This window comes from Heliangelus exortis, chromosome 4 (assembly GCF_036169615.1).
Source record: "Heliangelus exortis chromosome 4, bHelExo1.hap1, whole genome shotgun sequence".
Taxonomy (NCBI): domain Eukaryota; kingdom Metazoa; phylum Chordata; class Aves; order Apodiformes; family Trochilidae; genus Heliangelus; species Heliangelus exortis.
In genome coordinates this window covers 34773707-34793553 of record NC_092425.1, presented here as the reverse complement: position 1 = coordinate 34793553, position 19847 = coordinate 34773707, and the positions used below count along the sequence as shown (strand labels likewise).

General features: G+C 39.3%; 1 protein-coding gene and 1 long non-coding RNA gene across 3 annotated transcripts in view; one reads left to right on the top strand and one right to left on the bottom strand.

The window, feature by feature from the left end:
* The first annotated feature begins 6469 nt into the window (after positions 1-6469).
* On the top strand, positions 6470-16366 carry LOC139796119 (uncharacterized). The gene is made up of 2 exons (XR_011725831.1): positions 6470-7061; positions 15028-16366. It is a non-coding gene; the product is annotated as an uncharacterized lncRNA (long non-coding RNA).
* The window catches only part of SEL1L3 (SEL1L family member 3), a 33397-nt gene continuing 22709 nt past the window's right edge, over positions 9160-19847 (bottom strand). The window contains exons 17-25 of one of the 2 annotated variants that reach the window (XR_011725829.1): positions 19275-19358; positions 16877-16967; positions 16683-16767; positions 14538-14647; positions 13222-13349; positions 12199-12301; positions 12032-12104; positions 10465-10690; positions 9160-9294 (exon numbers count right to left, since the gene is read on the bottom strand). Coding sequence is in view for 1 of the 2 variants with exons in the window: in XM_071743800.1 (XP_071599901.1) it covers positions 10524-10690; positions 12032-12104; positions 12199-12301; positions 13222-13349; positions 14538-14647; positions 16683-16767; positions 16877-16967; positions 19275-19358 (841 nt within the window). In the remaining variant the exon portion in view is untranslated. Of the gene's footprint in view, positions 9295-9399; positions 10691-12031; positions 12105-12198; positions 12302-13221; positions 13350-14537; positions 14648-16682; positions 16768-16876; positions 16968-19274; positions 19359-19847 lie in introns of those variants that run through there. The other variant, XM_071743800.1, reaches the window with a different exon arrangement.

Sequence of the window (19847 nt, the reverse complement as noted above, 5' to 3'; positions counted from 1 at the left end):
TAGGGCATTTGTAGGGCAGTAAAGACTGAAGAGGATGGCAGGATGAAAGATCCAGATGTGTTCTCCTGGGGTTATCCCCACACTTGGCTCAGCCTGGTGTAGCTGTCAGGTCCTGAGGACTCCCAGTTCCTGGAGGTTCATCCAGCAGGACCCAGGGCTTGGGGCTGGTTCAGGCACATGGCAGGAGCTCAGCTCCCCCCTCTTTTGCTCAGGAGCAGATTTAAGCCAATGTGTCTGAACAGTTTTGCAAAATGCCTTGTCCCTCACTGGACTGAATGTTTAGAGCTTTCACATGGAAATTTGTAATTTAAAAGATCTGGCAGCCTTTTAAAAGATGACAAGGGAAACAGGACAGCAGAATTCCTTCAGCATATGCACAGCATCTTCAACAAATCAGACCACAGTTAATGGAAAATGTCACAATGCTGAGAATGAATTTCCCATCTTACCAAAGAGAAAGGGCCATTTCAGCACTGTCAACATGTCCAGACAATTCTCCTAGAAGCAAATCCCAGAGGAATTTAAAATTGTTTCAGCTGAGCCAGGTGCCTCACATGTCAGGAACAGGCATTGACCTTGGCCTCTGTAGGGTACAATTTTTAAAGGGTGCCTATGCCTGAAAGTGCACATTGTATGACAGGCATTTCTTAGTCCTAGGCCTGCAAATGACTTGTAGGAAAAGAGGTGCTGTGTAGGATGTCACAAGCAACCTGATCTGGTTTGGTTTGGTTGTTCGTTTTAATAGCATTCAAACAAGCACAGCAAGTATAAATGAAAAAATAATAAAAAACCTCTCAAAATATTACCTAAAATCTATTGGGTTACAAATGAACACAATTCAAGCTGGGCTGGGGAAACTTTTTTCCACCTAAAAGATTCAAGCAGCCTTTCAGCTTAGAACAGGTGAAAAAAACTGCCCTAGAGAGTAAAAAAAAAATATCTCAAATAAATAAGGGCTCTTGGGATACAGCTGGTGATTCTCTAAAGCAAAGGGAAGTGATTGAAAACAGCTGAAAAGTGACTCAGGAAACAGAACCTTGCTGTGGACAGGCAGCTTCTGTGTGAGGCAGAAACTGCAATGCATTTCAGCATCTGAAGATGAACTCATGGTGGGCAAGGATGGTCTTGGAGACAGAGAATCAAATTCTGTGGCAGTTTGATGAGGTGGTAAGTGTTTAATTTTTTTAATCATTTGGCACTGGGTAGTTGGTCTGAATTAATTGTATTATAGCAGAAGGGAATGAGATTTCTGTTCAGAGTTAATATTCAAACAAACCACAGGAGGCCTGTGGGAAGGGGAAGATTTCTTGGTTATTTCTTGGGTGCATCAGTGATATTTTGAAAGATGAATTCATCAAGGATCTTCTTGTTGATTTTTATTTCAAGAGTGTTATTATTTTCTCTATCTGCCCTGGTCTTGAGCTAATTTTTATGCAGGTTTTACATACAACCAAAACTTGTTCTGTTACTTGTGTATGATGAGTAAACATTAGTTAAGACTTGACTCTGTAGGAGAGGAAAGAGAAAAAAATTAAAGCAATAGGTATCTATATATACTCACTGCTTATTTCTAGAATGCTTTAAGAGGGATGGGTCAGTAGGAGGGATGGGTCAGATTTCTGTGCTTTGGATGTTACTAATTATGGAACAGAATACTTGTCTTCTGAAGAAGACTTGAACTTTCTGTTGTGGGGAAAAAAAGGCATAAAATTTGGTTAACCATCACTACACAACATAGACAACATATCTAAAAGAGTGTTGGAGGAATTGAGGCTCTCAGAGTTTTAGTTGGGAATGGATAGGAATTATAATTTAGGTTGGAAAAGACCTTTCAGATCATCAAGTCCAACCATAAGCCTAGCCCTAGCAAGTCCACCACTAAATCATGACCTAAGCACCACATCTACATGTCTTCTAAATACCTCCAGGAAGGGGATTGGTTGCACCCTCAGGAATTTTACAGATGACCCCAAGTTAGGAGGGAATGATGATCTGCTTGAGGGCAGGAACACCCTCCTTTTCAGGGGCTCTGATGGGCTATGAACTTCAACAAGGCCAAGTGCCAGATCCTGTGCTTGGCCTTCAGTGTTTGCACTTGTCAGAAGAGGAGATGTGAACCAAACCAAGTATCACCAAGGGCTCTGTAAGTCCCTAAAAAGCAGAGGAAATTCCACCAGCCTTGCAGAGTCACTGCGGGATAAAATGTTTAAAAAAGGATGTGGCATTCTCAGCTGTAAAATGGGTGAGAGGGAGTGCTGATTTCTCCACTGGATTGAAATGGTTATGAGCCTTAACTGAGACTGCAAAGCAGGCTTTAAAACCCAGTTTGGGCACTTTCTGGGTGAGTTGTGTTGGAGATGAGCCATGCAAGGCTGAGTGCTGGCAGCACAGCCCCCAGCCAGGCTAGGAGACCTGAAGGGTACCACTGGTATGGGTACATGGCCAGGAATATTTTGTTGATAGAAAATGAGACAAAGTTCTGACCAAATAATCTGAGAATCAGATAGTCACTTACTGATACTACTGTTCTAAACAAATTGCACACCAAGATAAATGAGCAGAAAATATCACTGCAGCAAAGGTCTTGATGTGCTGGAGGTTCATACCCTGCTATTTATTTCCTGAACGTCTTTTTACTACAAATGTGTGCAGCACCCATCATAGAAATAAAATGGGGCTGATAAACACTATGTTGTGGTTAAATCCAGTTTGTGAGGCAATACAGTGTTTAATATAGCAAAAATCCCACCTCTTTTGCTTTGCTTCAGCTGCAAAATTCCTGCCCTGGAAGGAAAGCTGAAGCACAACGTTTTCTGGCACAACACTGCCCAGCTTCAGGCATTTGAACACCTCTGTGCAAAGGTGCAAAGGAGGGGAAGTTTGGCAGAGGATGGCATGGGAAGATCTCCACTGGAGAGGAGAGGGAGGGGAGGGTCAGTGCAATGTCCTGCTGAGAGCCTCCAGCCCTGTGACAGTGACAGCATCCTGCATGGGAATGCTGGGCCTGGAGTGTCACCTCCATGGTGACATGAGGTGGCAATACAGCTTTGGAGACTTGATCAGTGCAGGGATGGAGTTTGCCTACCCCAGTAACCATTGCCCATGTTGCAGCCCTGATTTCCTGGGCATGGCTGAGCACCTGCCTGCCAGTGGGAAGCAGTGAATGAATTCCCTGATTTGCTTTGCTTGCTTTGCTTTGCTTTGCTTTGCTTGTGTGCATGGTTTTTCCTTCGATGATTAAGGCCTCTTTATCTCCACCCATCAGTTTTCACACTTCTACCATCCCAATTCTCTTCCCATCCCACCAGTGAGCAACTGCATGGTACACAGTTAATGGCTGGGGTGAAACCATAATAGTCCTTTTTGGTGCCCAGTGTTGGACTCCAAGGTGATGACAGATGATGGCAGATTTGATTGGAATGTGCTAGATCAAATTTATATCTGTTATTGCTGTTAAGCTGTTAATTGGCTCCTGTGTTGTCTCCTGTGCTTACCCACAATGTATGGACGAGATCAAGAGACAAATATTTAATTTTTATATTTAAGTTTTCAGATTAGTTGTTCTTCAATTAAGAAGCATTGATTTTGTGTATTTCCAAAAGTTGCATCTCATGAGTTGAACTTCTCATTGTCCTTTGCTTTGACACCTGCAAAATCTTTGCAGTGTTTCACAGAAAGTCTTTCTACTGGATTTAGTGAATCAACTGTCAGCATCTTTATGTATTTGCAGAAGGGCTCTTTACTGAATCCAGCCTCTCATCTTGAGATTTTCAAGTAGTTCTGGAATTACATGAGGCAAATACACAAAGCAGTGGGTAGATATATAAATTTCTCCTTTCATCTGCAAGTGATAGTGGGGTAGGTGGGTGCCTGGGGAATTTACCTATTATGGTTTTTATAGGCAGAAGTATGATCATAAAAATTATCTCAAATGGAAGAGGCATTGATTTTTTTAATGCACATACCCTCAACAAGCAGCTAATGTATCCCAGCAGAATCTAAATATTTCCAGGATAATGGTATTGGGGCACAAGTTAGGGGTTTGAAGAGTAGCCTGATTTTTAATAAAAAAATTTTTTTTTAATTATTATTTCCTCTTGCCAAGTGAATTAGCACATGGGGCAATACAGCTTTCTTGGAGATGTGCTTAAGTATTATATTACCCAAAATGCTGAACAAAGTGTTTCAAATCCCAGTACCAGCATCAGTTTAACCAGCACTGTCAGATGCTGATAGAATCCAAATGTTTCCTTTTAACACTGGAAAGGCACAGAGAGTGTGTTTGCAGAGCATAATAATACAGTGCCATGCAAAATAGAAATTTCCCCTAGGAGAGCCCAATAAAAGGGTCATGCAGCAACTCTCCTGCCTCTCTGCCTCTAGACCCTTTCCCCAAGAGCTCCTGAAGGTCAGCCATCATCATTTCTGTTGTGGGTTTCAGAAGCCCTAATGACAATCTCCATGATATTAATGGGTGTAGGAGGCCACTTTGAATCCTGTTAGCCCAAACTGGGTGTCTGCAGAGCTTGGTCAGAATTACTCTAGACTGTGAATTATTTGGATTCATGTCTATCTTTCAGTGTAGCTTTCCATGTTGGTAAATCAGCTCCTAAATATTGGCCTAGGGGTGCTTCTGAAGGTTGCTGGTGACTTTAGCACGACTTATTACTGCTTTGAGACTGACACAGCTAAGTAGTAAAATACTTAAAGATATCTAGAGGATAGATCTCTGGTTTTCCACAATTTCTCATGTTTGTTTGATGTAGACAACTCCAGCTATTTGCATTACAGTACTGGGGCTTCCCCTGTTGTAACCAATTGCACCAAAATGGGTAACTTTTCTTCCCAAGCACACTGGGATTGACTCAAATGAAATCTGAAGAGCAGCCTGTGTGACACCTGAGCTGGCTTGGGAGGGCAACACAGCACCAATGAGCAGACATGAGCACCAAAACCTGGACAGCTTGGGTAGGGTCAGCAGACAGAGCTGGTTGGGGACAAGGAGGCAGGGACAGAGCTATTGCCACAGCTGCAGAGCAGAAGGGGAAATCTGTGCTTTGCCCTTCCTGGAACAAGGTAAAGCATGAGTGGAGACTTGGATTTATCTATCATTCCAGTCAGTCAGTACTGGTGTGTTTGGAAAGGCTGTCCTGTGGTCTACAAACACCTGCAGAATGCAGTGCTCTGAAGAAAGCAAGGTTTGAAATGAGCTCTGAACGTGTTAGGACTGCTGGAAGGCATTGATTAACAGCCTGGTGAAATCAGAGGGACTCATCTGACAGTACCTGCTTGAGGGTAGAATGGAGTCTCACAGCCTATATGAGGCCAGCAGTCTCGGTTCTTCTGCACAATTAATTTAAACAAGACCTGAAGGAGATGCCTGGGCACTGGCTTGTGATCACCTCAGCTATTTGGTGCTGTGCTTCCTTACCTACCTTGAGCCTGTTTGAGTAAAATCCTCCTAGACAATGGCTGAGCATCATTTTGGGGTTTTACAGATGAAGACTGATCCCAACAAGCAGTTTAGGAGGCAAGTGGAGTCCCAGGAAGAGTTCAACCACTCAAACCCAGGCAGAGGGGCCTGGCCTTTATTAGTTTATTAAAAGCAAATTTCCCTGGATAGATTTGAATTAACTTTCACAATTAGCAATCCATATAAATGTAAATCCATGTAAATTCATGACTCGGGCTATGGCATCCTGACCAGGTAGAAAATGCCATGCAGGTATCTGTGGCTGCTTTGGTGGAGTGCCATAAAATGATGGTAGGTTCTGCTAAGGGACTTGTGCTTTCTCCTCTTCACCTGGGGGAACTGATAAGAGCAAAGAGCAATGCTGAGTATCAGGAGCTATCTAGAATGTTGGTGAGTGATTAAGGAGAGGTCAACGTGGACAAATGAAGGAGAACAGGAATCAGAAATTGCAAGCTGGGGAGGGAAGCAAGGTCAAGGAGTATGTTAGCAGAGAAGGAAAGATCACTGAGCACAGTTATAAATGAACCTGTTGCAGCCAGTTTTCCTCTGAGGGGTTATTCAGATGCCCAAAGGTGGATGGGTATCTGATAGCACTTACCAAACAACACAAGTCCCTTAAGTCAGCTGGTACACAGCACAGCTGCAATTTAAGTTTGGAACCTCAGTGCTTCAGAATATCTGATGTGCTGCAGGAAGCCAAGTTTTTTTTTTACTTGGTTTTGGTGGTGGCTTTGTTTTGGTTTTGCAAACACATCTGATGTTTACTATAACATAAGCATGTACTGCAGTTTTGCAAGTGATCTTTTCCACTTTGGTTGCTCATTAGTCCAGCTCTTTTCTGGTTTTGATGCTCATTTACCTGTCTGTAGCTGCTTTTCACACAGTTCCTTGTATTTATGCTTAGACTTTCTGTTACTTTAAAAACTGTAAAAAATAATTTGGCCTCTGCTCCTTTCATAAACATCCAAGCTGTGATGCATTTCCAGCACATCTAGATCCTGCTAGCTGCTTTTTCTTGATTTACAATATTCTGTTGATTATTCAAGAATTGCTCCTGTCACCTAAATTTAAAAAAAACCAGCACAGGGAATTGCTCCATGCTCAGACACCCCTCCTCATTCTTCAGCTTCCTTACACTTGGGCTTCCTCCTCCAAAATTCCCCTTTGTTCCTTCAGTTCTGTTCTCTTTCTACATCCCAGTCTTTTAATTCAGCTCACACATTTCTGGGAGGGAGGGAGGGGAGGAGGTGTGTTGGTGGATTCCTCAGCCCAAGCTTATTCAACCTGTTTCATACCTTTGTGCTGCACGTCAGGCAGGAGAAGGGTCAAGAGTCAGCAGGTCTCACATGTCATAGTCCATCAGTCAATGAGGACAGCTTACACAGACAAGAATCTGCTATAAAACAAATCTCTTTTCAGATAATCCATGCTTCCCACATGCTTTTAAAGACCATCTCTGCTTTCCCAGAGCAGACATAGCTCAAGCAGGAATACTGAAGTCCCATAGAGGATGTGCTGAGGATATAGAATCAGTGTACCAGGACTAACTTGTGGTGCCTTTATCACTGAATAAGGTTTCTACTGCAAGGTATGACTTTTTAACATGTCTTAATATATAATTTCAAGGACACACTCATACACTGTATATAGGGATGTAATGTCCATCACTGTATGGACTGGGAAGCAGCACCATGCAGTGGTCACAAAGTCACCCAGGTAAGGATGCCCACATTCTGGTCTGTCCTGCTGCTGCCTTGCTCTGTCATTCAAAGCTGAACAAACTTTTCAGCATGGTTGCAAATTTTGCATAACTGGTCTGAATCACCCTATACATAACCTTAAAATCATTACCCACTCAGAACCACTCAACATTGACGTTAAAACTTAGCTTCACCTCCCTCCCTTTCCTAAGCTGTACTTGGAACCTAATTCTCACTCTTTTTTAACGCCCTTTGATACATTGTGTGTAATAACTTCTCTCCCTTGCCACTGTAACACACGCCCATTTTTAGTTGCTGTAAATTGCATTAATTTTAGGTAATTGGGCACCTATTTTGTAAATAACCACTCTGAAGTTCTTTGTCTCTAATTTATTTGCTAAAGATGATTCTGGGCCGAGCCAAGGGAGGGAAGCAGCCATCACTTAAGCACTACTTGTGTTCTTCAGATTGCTGGGCTTCCAAGTGTGTGTAAACATGCAGCAGTTTAGCTCCCTACTTGTGATTTATTATTTCCTTGTTCCCAACCTCACCACTCATCATGGGCTGTGGAAAATATAAACTTCAGGGATCTTGTTTCAATTTAGAAAAATAATTCTTGATACAGGATACAGCAACTTTGTTTTTTCTTTGTTTTCCTTCTTTCCTTATGGATGTAGTATGTAGCAGAACTATGTAACTGCTCTGCTTAACTAACCTAACCATCCTCTCCTTCTCTCTGGGAATTGTTTGATTCTCTAGGTTGTCAAGTAATGGCCCACTAGATCTTGTAAAAAGTGAAGGATAAAAATGTAACTATTATTATTTCAGCCTTAAGCATTGCCAGTTTATTGTGAGGAGCTGCTTATCTTAACATACTTAAAGCAAACTTTCGTAGAAGTTCTGATGTAATAGCTGACAACAAACAAAGACCTAACTATTAACTGCTGGCGTCAAGAAACACATTGCAGCTTCAGCAATTGCCTTCTGAAGTATAGATGTGAAATCATGTTCCTCAAATTAGTTGACTACTGAAGCTGAGAACAGGGGGTTGGTTTGGAGAGGAAAATGCAGTCAGCCTGACTATTAACACGTACACAATGTGTGCAACACAACTGCTGCTCCAAGAACTCCATGATTTCAACACAGAGGTTAAACTCATGCCACCACTGACCATCTCCCCATGGGATTAATCTTTCACTATGGGCTTCAATTTTATGTGACATTTAGTAGAATACATATTTCACATGTATCTTACTACAAGAAAGATTTGCCAGATGCCTGAGCAAAGAACTTTGTGACCATCACTCTGTATTTGGTACCCACCATCACACCTTTGTTGTGACAATTGTCTACTTGTCTTCAAAGGTTACACTTGACCTCCTGCAATGCTTCTGGGCTTACCATCTACACCTGCCCCAGTTTTAATACAAATACAGGCTGTTTTATTAGATGATAAAGCTGTGAGAATTATTGAAACAGCCATACATTTGTTTTAGGGAATTCAATATAATGAAATGTAGCTGCATGAGTTTTTGCAACTTCAAACAGATTTAAAAATGCTGGAAGGTCCATTTGCAATGGATACCAAAAGTAAAGCATGTAACCTCTGCAAGTCAACAACAGCATAGTATGTAAAAGGGAAGCTCCTTTGTAATACTTCAAGATCCCTAAATATGTGTAAACAGAACATGTATCTACAACTGTCCTAAGAACAAGAAGTACTCTTTGCACTCTTCTTGCTTAAATATATGAATAACTCAGTAATGTGGCACACTTAATTAAAGTTCTAATCATATGGTTGAATGACAAGAGAGGGACCAAAAAAGCAACTTCAGTATAATTTTTTTCCCCCCTTGCTTACTCTATGGAACTGCTGCCTCAAAACATCAGCTCTTCTCTGAATACTTTGGAATTTTCAGTTTTTTCCAAGTGAAACATAGCCTGATGATATGTGTGTGTGCACCTTTATATATATATTAATCTCTCTTGAAGTTTAGAGGTTTTGGTTTATTTTTCCTTCTAATTAATTCCTGTCTTACTGAAAATGTCTGTCTTGATTGAAAAACAAACCAAAAATTCTTCCAGGTTTTCCTCAGAGAAAGCACTGGTTGATTGTCCCACCTGAAGTTAAGAAAACAGGCACATAAGTAACATTCTTCAGACTTTACAACTGTAAGATACTCTTTCATTTGACAGGTGCTTTTAAAAAATGCTCCACATACAGGCTGAATTAGAAAAATATTTTTATTTACATGAGTAAATAATGTAGTGCAAGGAGAGTGGATTTAATCCTCAATAATGCATAGACTGATGAAATTTATAGTCTGTTACCTACCTCACTGCAGAGGTGCATGCACACCTGCTTTAAAGGTCAGACCTTTCCTACAGCCACTTATTAAACAGCTTTAAATCAGACAGAAGGCATTTGCAGTCTGTACTTGTTATTCATACATCACATCTAACATTTATCAAATAAACTGTCACTTAAATAGGTGTCTTTTAAGATTTACTGTAGACCATGAAATAAATTCTTTGCCAATGTTACCCATGGACAAATCAAAAAATAAATTGTCCAGTTGCTTTCTGTCACCTGCTCACACTTAAATATTCTTTCATTTATTTACTGGGGAAGCTGCTTTCTCAAGTCAGTGGCTTTAGGCAGGGTGGGAAACGTTTTGCTGTGTCCACCAGGGAACTGCTGACACTTGCAAGACTTTGACCAATGGTTAGCCCTCAGAACTAGTATGTTATGGTAATACTGCAAATCTTTCTGGTGTTTTTCTTTCAAAATTTTTCACATTAAAGAGCTGGGATGGAATATAAAATGCCAAAAATAAGTAATTTTTACCACTGCATTGGACAAAGTCCTGGCTGGTGTGCCCGGAAAGTGTTGGTAATTTGGTTTCATTTTTACATGACTTTCATGCTTCCAACTTGGAAAACTCCAATAACTTCACCAATAAAGCAAGCTCAGACAGAGTAAAGCCTATTTAATAAGATATTAGATGTGTGGGTAAACCTTCATCAAAACCAGTGGGAGGTTTGCCCATTGTCCAATTAGGCAAAAACTTTGCATGTTTTATTCCAGTCCTTCACTCAAATGCAGTATGATCATATGTTTGGTATAAGTGAAATTATCTGCAAAATCTGTTTGGAGTGTTAAATAAATTATAGGGAAGGTTTTCCTCTACAGTGGAGAAATCAGATCAGAGAATTTCTCTACAACTTTGGCTGTTGGACTGCCACTAATTATTATTAATGTCACTAATGGGGTTGGTTGTCAGTTCTTACATGTGTAGGTGTTCATATCCCAGCTTCCCAATGAGAGATCAACTTCAGAAAACCACACTTCAGCTTGTGACAAGAGGATTCTGAGGGTTTGACTCTTGCTGTGCTAAATTGTTTGGAAAAGTAGATTCATCCTTCTGTACTAGCCTGGCAGCATCCTCACTGCTACTCCCTGAGGAAGAAGGTTCAGCTGACAATGACTCTGATCTTGTTCCAGGAGAATTTCGGGCTTTGGGAAAACATCAGAAGAAATTATTAAAAAAATACTTCACCACATCTAGGAAGTTTATTCATCAATACTTAAGTATTATGTAGGTATAAAATAGTATATAAAGATAATACTCAAAGGCTAGGGAATACTGAAAGAAGAGTATCTGTCACTTTAATTATATATTTTGTACATATGTAGTATGATTTCCAAATTATATAAACTATAGTGAGTAAGAAAAGAAAGCAGGGTTTCAGAATTATTTCCATAGGCAGCATATTACACACAGCTAAATGTCTTAAATGCTATCAAGGAATTCTAAAAATCAAATATCTTTTTTATATCTAATGTTTGTGGGGGTTTTTTTGTTTTTTGTTTTGCTTTTAAAATATGATTCCCTATAGCAGCAGGTTGTGGAAAGCAGTATTTTTAGCATTTTATTACAGAAATATATTAGAAAATAGTATTTTCTGACCTAGGCTTAAGCTGCCTATTGGAGTTAAATCACTATGTAAAAAAATGGTTTTAGTGCAGGACGTTATATTCATAACTGGTAATACTCATTTCACAACTCCTTGATCAAGATCCTGTCTTGCAATTTTCAGTGAAACACCTGGGTGAAGCTTTCAACACTTTTTCAGGGATGACTCCTTATTTTTGCATGAGATGGTTGGGTTTTTTTTACCCCTGTCCCCTGTAGGGCATGTAGTTCTGTCTCTGATACCTCTTACAGTATGGTAAGAAAATAATAGGAGTTTTCAGAGACTTCAGATACTGTCATTCCATTTTTTGTCCCTTAATATTCTCTGCCCCATAAGAAAAGAGATCATACAGCAAACCTTTCTAATTTTGAGGAGGAGGGGTCTGTAAGTACAGATTGAATGAGTTTAGTGATTCTGTTAAGGGCTGAAAAGGCTGAACTGCCTCCTGCTAAGTTACTCCAATGTAACAGCAAACTGAGCCTCACTTTTTCTCCCAGGGTGTATCTGAATGAAACAGAATGTAATCTGACACAGCTCATGGCACACTGCATAGACAGTGTATGAAATCAAAGTCAGATAATCAATCTAACAATACTGTGTGTTGAGAGGTGGGAAATGTATTCTTTTTTCCATTCATAATCTTGTGCATTTAATGTTTTCAGTAAAAATCCCCTTTAATAAGGGAAATTCCTGAGAAACTAACAGGTTTAAACCTATGCCATATTTCATCAATCCTTTTCAATGATCAAAACATGACTTGCACATTAAAGAAGTTGATGTTCAGAGGTACTTCTACCAGATCTAGAATTCCCACTTTTATTTTTCAAATTTTTACTGAAATTTTTTCTCTTTCTTCAATTTCATTATGACAGATACTTACCAGATAAAGACTGAAAATACTGCACTGCAAATGCAACCAGAATCGACAAAAGAAAGGTTCCCATGAAGTAGATCTGTGACAGTAAGTTTAAAAACACAATTAGAGCAGTGAAAAGCCAAAGTGGAGCTCCAAAGGAGCTGTGGGTGTACCAAAGGAGCAATACATACCAGAGTAGATTGTAGAATATTGTTCCAGCAAACTCTCATGTAAAAATAAAGCAGTGCCAGGGAGCATGGACTAATTGATTCTTGGTTACTATTATTCCAACATCTATAACAAAAAGATTGAAACAATTTGTTAGTCCTCATCTAATCCTTCTGTGGCATTTGTCATCCGGGAATGTCACGAGGGGCTTCAGGAAACCTCAGTAATGCAGAAAAAAGTCAGTACCAACACCACTGTCTCACAGCTGGTGAAGTAAATACTTGTAGAAAGACCAGATGAATCTCAGAATACCTTGCAGGGAAGAACAATTTCAGAGGATTACTGGTGAAACAACAAACACTGTTTTAATGTTGGTTTCATCTCTTTTTTGGTCACACAATGCTCAGAAGCAAAACTGACAATAAGCCACTAGGTTCTTGGATCACTGAAGTACTATCTGTTAGGTCCTTCACCAAATACTGTACAAGTTTCCCATTCCCACTGTGATTTTCAAAACTTTGGTTTACCCAGGTAAAGTAAAACCATGTTCTGTACTGGAACCAGAAGTTTCTGGGTGGTTTGTGCATTAAGAGCTCTGGCACAGGCAGTTCAGGCAGCAGACCTGCAACCTTCTCACATATCCAATATTCTGTGCCAGGAACATCTTTGCAGAACAAATAGGGCTGCTATTATCCCAGCTACATACTTTTAAGTTCTGTATTAAATTATGATATATTTATCATTAATAGTTGTTTTGGAATATATACAAATTATCAGTGCTTTACTTAGGAACTTAAATGTGTTGGATTGAAAAAGACCTCTTGGATCATTAAATCCAGTCCCTGCTATTTTAGGTAACCACATATAATCAGTTCTTTTTTAACTGGAATATTTAGACAATTTAAGCCTGTCAAGCATGCTGAGCTTAACCTGCCTTAAATCATACAAGAGAACAAAGTTAATCATTACAGGAGTTGCTGCTCTCCAGAGTAAATGTAACTCACGTGGAATAACAGAAGCAGCTGATGAAGGGAAAAAAGACTCACCTGTAATAGAGTTCATGAAGAAGTGATGTATTACTAGAATGCAATGTGTGGTCAATTTCCAAGTGATCCAGAATGTAGGAAGGTATGGAGTTGCCCTCTTCTAAGACAAGGGCCAAATTAAAGAAACCCTAGCAATAAGAAAAATCATACACACATTTTAACCATTAAATTTTTATATGTACATTTAAGGTCTGCTGGGAGCATCAAGTATCCAAGTAATTATAACTGTCATCTATCAATTACTTCAGTAATCTAAATGTAATCTTCACTGAGTAATTGTAAGAGCCAGGTAAATACTGAAAATGCAAGAGAATTAGCATTCATTTGTTGTGACATCTTTTTCTCTGAAATCATATAGGAAAAGATCTGACCTTTCTCATTTGTGGTTGCTCTTTATTAAGAAAACCACCATAACAAACTGTAATCTTCTATCTACTAGGGAAATACAGACTGAAAGCAGACATGGAATTCTGTTCTTTTTAGTTCCCTTCCACCTTGCTCTATAGACCAACAGTAATCTGAACAGTGAAACTGGGAGAAAGAATTTCCTCTAGAAAATTAAAGTCCTTAATCTTACAGTTTTGCCTAGTTGGACAATGCCTCTTGAGAACCATAAAGATGAACACACATGAGACATAATACAGGACTCCCCATTAGCTTGGCTTTCATACTTTAACATTTTCTCCATCTGCCCTTTGCAAGTATAGCAGTAAAGTTTTGTTCCAATATCCTCAAAGCAGAACCCAACTATGCTACCTCTAATAACTTCACATACAAGATACTGTCTGGGAACACTGTCACAGGGACAGGAAGAACATAATATTGCACCAAGGACACTTCAGGAGGGTCTGAGGGCAGCCAACTCAGTGCTGAAACACCCAATGTCTTTGGTAATGTGATAAGGTGCATATTTTAAACAAAATCCACCTTAGCATTCAGTCATTATACCAAGGGAAACAGGCCAGTCTTCTGTTATTTTTATATCCTAAAATAGCAGAGGATAGGACTGAAATGCAACTTAATTTTTCCTATTGCAGTAGCAAAAATACCAAGGACAAACAGAATCCATTGTGTCTAGGTAAGGCAGCACTGAATTAGGCCATTCACTTTTAACTCTCAAAATGGCCAAATTCTGAGACTCTCCATCTAGGCTAGGGTTACCTCCTATTATCATAAAAGAGCAACTAATGGCTCACAAAGTATTTTGAAATAATTGTAAGTTATTCTACCCAAGCGGAATAACCAGTTTCAGAGAAAAATCTTCAGACTGTTCTAAATTCTGATGTTTTATAAATCCATCACAGCTGCAGACCCACCTGTGAATCTCCTTCCAAGGCAGCTTGTGCATACATTCGCATTGAGAGCTCCAGGTCTTTTGACTGGTTCTGGTAACCATAGTAGTAGAAATCCCCCATCTTCAAATAAGCTGTGGAGGAAACCAGGAGGAGATAATTTCAAGTGCTTGTAGAAGTAGAATTAAACAATTATTAATGTGACAGAGAAGTGAATAGTAATTCTGTTTAGAGTTCTATTAAAGTAACTTGTTCTCATCAGTTGTCTTGGTGGCTACTTTCCATCAGCCTGACCACAGAAATTATTTATCCTGGATGCAATTTCTTATGGTTTCTCTTCAATAAATTTAGTGAGTCCTCTTGCTACTTTTACAAAAGTTGAGATTTATAAATTTTATACTGAATTCCTTCTTCACTTGCTGAATCTGTCTTTGGGCAGCCAGGTTAGCCCTACTAAGTTGATGAGACTCAAAACCACACCATCTAATTGTTTGTTGTGTACTACTCACTACAGTGGCTGAATCCATCCCAAAAAGTAAAGAACTCTGCCAGTGGTAATTTCACTCATTTCAAATCCATCCCTAGCCAGGACAATGGTAAGTACAGAATTTTCCTGGTCTAGAAGGAAGCAATACCCAGCAAATACTTTACTAACATCTTTCTGTGATATCCCATGGTCAAGAAATGCACCAACAGAGTGGGCATAGACCCAAGTGGGAGCAAGTGTGCCAATGCCCTAACCCGTGCTAAAGAATTTAGAAACTCCCATGATTGTGCTTTCACTTATCTGACCTGAGCTTTCCCCAACTGAAACTCTTCTACACCTTGCCTTGTGCCTCCACAGCACCTACCCAGAAATCCCAGAGGACTGAAGCAGAGCTCTTGAAGAAGCAAGTTGGTCACTAACCCAACAGCAAAGGCCATGTACCCTGTAGTGAATCATCAGGAAGAGTTTCCCTAAACCATAACCAGATGTGTCTACCAACCTCCCTGGCCTGAAGCATCCTCCCTGCCCTAGGCAGTGGCCTGGAGGTCACCCTGTGTTGCACTGATAATTTAGCCCTGGGAATCTCTGCTGCCAGGATCAGACTCTGCATCCCAGACCCTACACTGGGGATTTGATCCTCCAGCACTGCAGAGAGGGGGCTGAGATAAAACTCCCCTTGTGTTACTGATGTGAGGAAGAATAAAGTAATAAAATCCTCCCCCTGCTGAAGTAGCAATTCTTCTCTCCTTTACTTGAATGGAATCACTGTCTCACCCCATGAATCTGACCCCTGAAAGAAGCTTCTTTTATGGAAGGCTCTCTACCAGTGGTTCTTCCTAAGGGTCAACCAAACTGCACCTTGCTCAGGTGTCTCCTCATGAAAACTAACAGGGTGTGTGAGCTCCTCTGGCTTCAGGCTCTGCCCATGTGGTATTCAGTTCCAAACTGCTGTGTAATCCAAGGAACAGCTTGAATCACTTTAAGCTCCACTTTTCCATGTGATTATTACAAAAGACTTAAAATCTTGTGAGACAATCAGATTGATGTTCTCAGATACTAAATAACTCTTTCAAAGGCACCAGAATTGACTAAGTCACAAAAACTACAGATGCAGTAAAATTTAAGTCTGGAGGAATGTAACATATAGGTAAATAAACTTTTTTTTTAACAGCAAATCATTCAGTTCTCCAAGGTAAGCTGAGCCAATGTTGATAAACTCTGTACCCTAACAGAAAAAAACCCCTAAGAATAAATTAGATAAGCAATCTTTTAGCCTTCATTAGTTTCTCATGACTCAATTATGATTTGTAAGTATGTTTGCTTTTGGATTTTCTCTTTGATAAACTCACAAGCATGAACTCCTAAAGCCTACTCTGATTTTTTTTCTTAAACCTTGAGTATATTGCTTGGGCTTCTGAACATATAGCCCCTTCTCAGGACTTAGTTTTTTAATTTTATTCAAATTTTATCTATTTTAAACCATAAAAAGGAAATTTTCAGAAAAGCTGTGCTTAAACACAACACTTAAAATACCACTTTTCCCCCTGATACTCCTATTAAAACACCAAAAAGGAAATATATGATAAGCAGGGATTACTCTTCCCTTAACCTGCTCACTCACTTGAAAGTTGTAACAAATGTAGTTTCTAAAATTAAAATCAGAAAGAATTCTTTATACATACCAAAGGAGGGTGCATTGACTTGAGATACAGAGAAATTGTAGTATCTCCAGACACAATCAGTTGCTAGGTATTTCCTTGCCAGGTCCTGGAAAGAAAATAACTGATCCATTCATATCACAGCTAAAAGATTAGGATCATACTATTATTAACAAGTGTTCATTTTAGGATAGCGAGTTGTGAATATATTTACTTACTGGTCTTTCTTCACAGATGTGTGCCAAATTTGACTGTGACACTTCAATCCCAGTTTCAGCTGCTAAAATATAATGCAGCAGAGCTTCATGCCTAACATTAGAAAAAATAAGTTAGTGGTAAAATTAACAAAAATAGCATGCATTTTAGTTGTATTTTAAAAAACCCACTGAAGAAATCGATAAAATCACCTAAGAACAAAAATGTAAGAGATTAAATGCAAGAGGCTGGCAAGCCCATGCAACAGCTACATCTACTGGCAATGCTTGGTGTATCAGACCATGCTGGACCTCAAGAGCCTGCAGTGTTTTCTTCCTTGCATTGAAGCCAAATTGGGTTCAATGTGCATTTACTTCAAGTGCAAGACTGATGATAAAGTTGAATTTGTATTAAACCAAATAATCTCTTTACATGTTTCAGATAAAACATTCTTAAAAGACTCTCACCTCCTCCACTTAAAAAAAAAAATCCTAATTAACTTATCTGTGTATATATCTGTCAAACATTCACCTGAGTAGCTCTTTGGTATGCTTAGCCTTTTATTTCTAGGACTTGTCTTGCCTTTGTAGGCTCTTTGGAACAGGAACTGTCACTCATTATATTTGAACGTGTGAATAAAAAGCCTCAGTCCCTCCATGGTCTTCAGGGACCTCACTAACTGTAAAGCAAGTAATAAAAGGTAATATTGCTTCTGTAGTATAGGAATTCAGTACTGCAGTACAGTGGTACATGGTTCCAGAGGAGAGCATCTCTTTCATGTTCTCTGTCATCCCATCTAGTCCCTACTATGAAGACTAAGCATTCAAAATAAAGAGGAAGTCTTTAAAACCACATTTGGTTTTAAAATTAAAAAAAAAAAAATTTTTTTTCTTATTAAACTTTCCCACTAAAGGGTCATGCTTCTCCACAACACAAAGCTAAAACCACAACAAGTCTCAGGATCCAATAGTTTAACTGGAAGTAAATATGGTTAAATAAGTGTTTGACTTCAAGAGCAGGTGCTTAAGCAAAGAAACTTTAAATGAAATTACAAAAGCAGCTGCCCTTACAGAATTAGCACATGTAACCTGTTTCCCAATTGCTTCTGCAAGATTACAAGTTATTTCTTGTACTTGCCCTATAAAAACATCTGGGACCAGGGGGACCTGGCAGCACAGAAGGAATTGAGGGTCTCTGTGCTGTGTGGTTAGTTCTTCTGATCCTAAGTCTCAAAGAGCAATTCAGAAAATATACTACATTTAAGGCCTTTAAAGCAGTGTCTGAAGATCAAACTACCATGACTGATGTTGAACACATGGCTGCTCACACCAGCAGCTGAGGAACACTTACTGCTTGCTTTGCTTGGCAGTGTAACAATTTAAACCTGTGCCAAGATACATCAAGAAATACTCAGAAGCAAAGATTTCCAGAGGTACAATCTTCTAAACCAGGGATGATTTTGACCAGTATTTAGAAGTGACTTTTCAGACACTCCCAGTCACTGTCATCTCAAGAGGGACTACAGAAGATTTTTCTTCCAACCAAACCTTCTGGAATCCTAATGCTCTACCTGACATGTGCACAGGACATTCATGCAGCTGTGTGCAAAGTGAGCTGGGTAGAGTCATACACTTGTATTATCATAACATGCTACAGAAATATTACCTAAAAGTTTTTCACTGGTGAAAAGTGAGGCCAAGTCTCAGAAGAAATGTCTGTGATGGACTGAATAAAAAGAAACTTCTTCCAGGAATGGGTTACTCCAGAACAGGCCACCAACAGTTGCTCATAGATCTCCTGAGCCTGAAGCACTAATTAAGTCCTAGCAGGAGAAGGCTGCAAGACTACACGAGCCATGGTCTTAATCACGTATGACAGTCTGATGCTTGCATGTACAGTATCTGATGCTCATGACTACAGCTTGCTGCAAAAATGGAACACTGACTTGGAAGCTATTTTGAAACCCCTTGGTTGGCTCACTGGATATTGCAGCCTCCTAGTATACTTCACAGAAAAGATAATATTAACTACATACAAAAAAGAACAAATCTAGCCTGAGTTTTCTCGATGTGTAATTACACAGAAGTGAGAAGGCAAAGTAGGGTTTTTGGAACAGAAGGAGTATTAAAAATGAAAGGCATTCCTCTGGCTAATCCAGTGCATGTTATTACTGAATTAAAATCTGACAGCAGATTTAAGACTATTTCATTTTACAAATTCCCTCTTTTTCACTTGATTCTGTCAGAAGAGTTGAATTGTGTCAACTCCTCCTTCCCTTCATGTCAATGGGTACTTAGCTACTGATCTCTGTGGTCCTGCTAGTTCTATTTTTTGAGGTGACAGCCCAATGTTAATTATTTTATAATGCTATGAAGTGAAAAAATAGAAAACATACATGAATGGAACACTCAACAAACATACCATGAAAGTTCCAGATAAGCATTGAGAGCTTTTCTGATGACATGACCTAAGTAGCCATTCTTCTCTGCAATGTGTTTTGCCCAGCTGTAATAAAGAACAAACAATAAAAAATGAACAGCTGTGTTCCAGTAATGCTATCACAACTCACACTGACTCAAAGGACACAAAAGGATATGGGATCACCTTCTGAATTCTTGAAAGACAAACTTAGTAAGACAAAGGACTTCACTGTAATTGCTGCATCAGCCTTCTAACTGTTAACTGAATGAGAACATTTTCACTGTTGAGCATTCGCTCATTACATCACAAGTATATCAGAGATATCCTATGTTTTTTCTTGGCAAAACTACTTTTTTTTCCCTTTTTTTAAAAAAAAAAAAACACAAACCAAACATAAGCTATTAAGTGCTATAACTAATTATCTGCCTTTTTCTTGATGCAAAATACGATTTCTTGAAAATCAAATAAGCACAGCTTTTCATATACAACCTCTCAAGAGTTTTATGATAAAGCTGTGCTACTCTGAGTAGTTCCAGGGTACTAAAAGTACTCAGCATCTCAAAATCTACTATT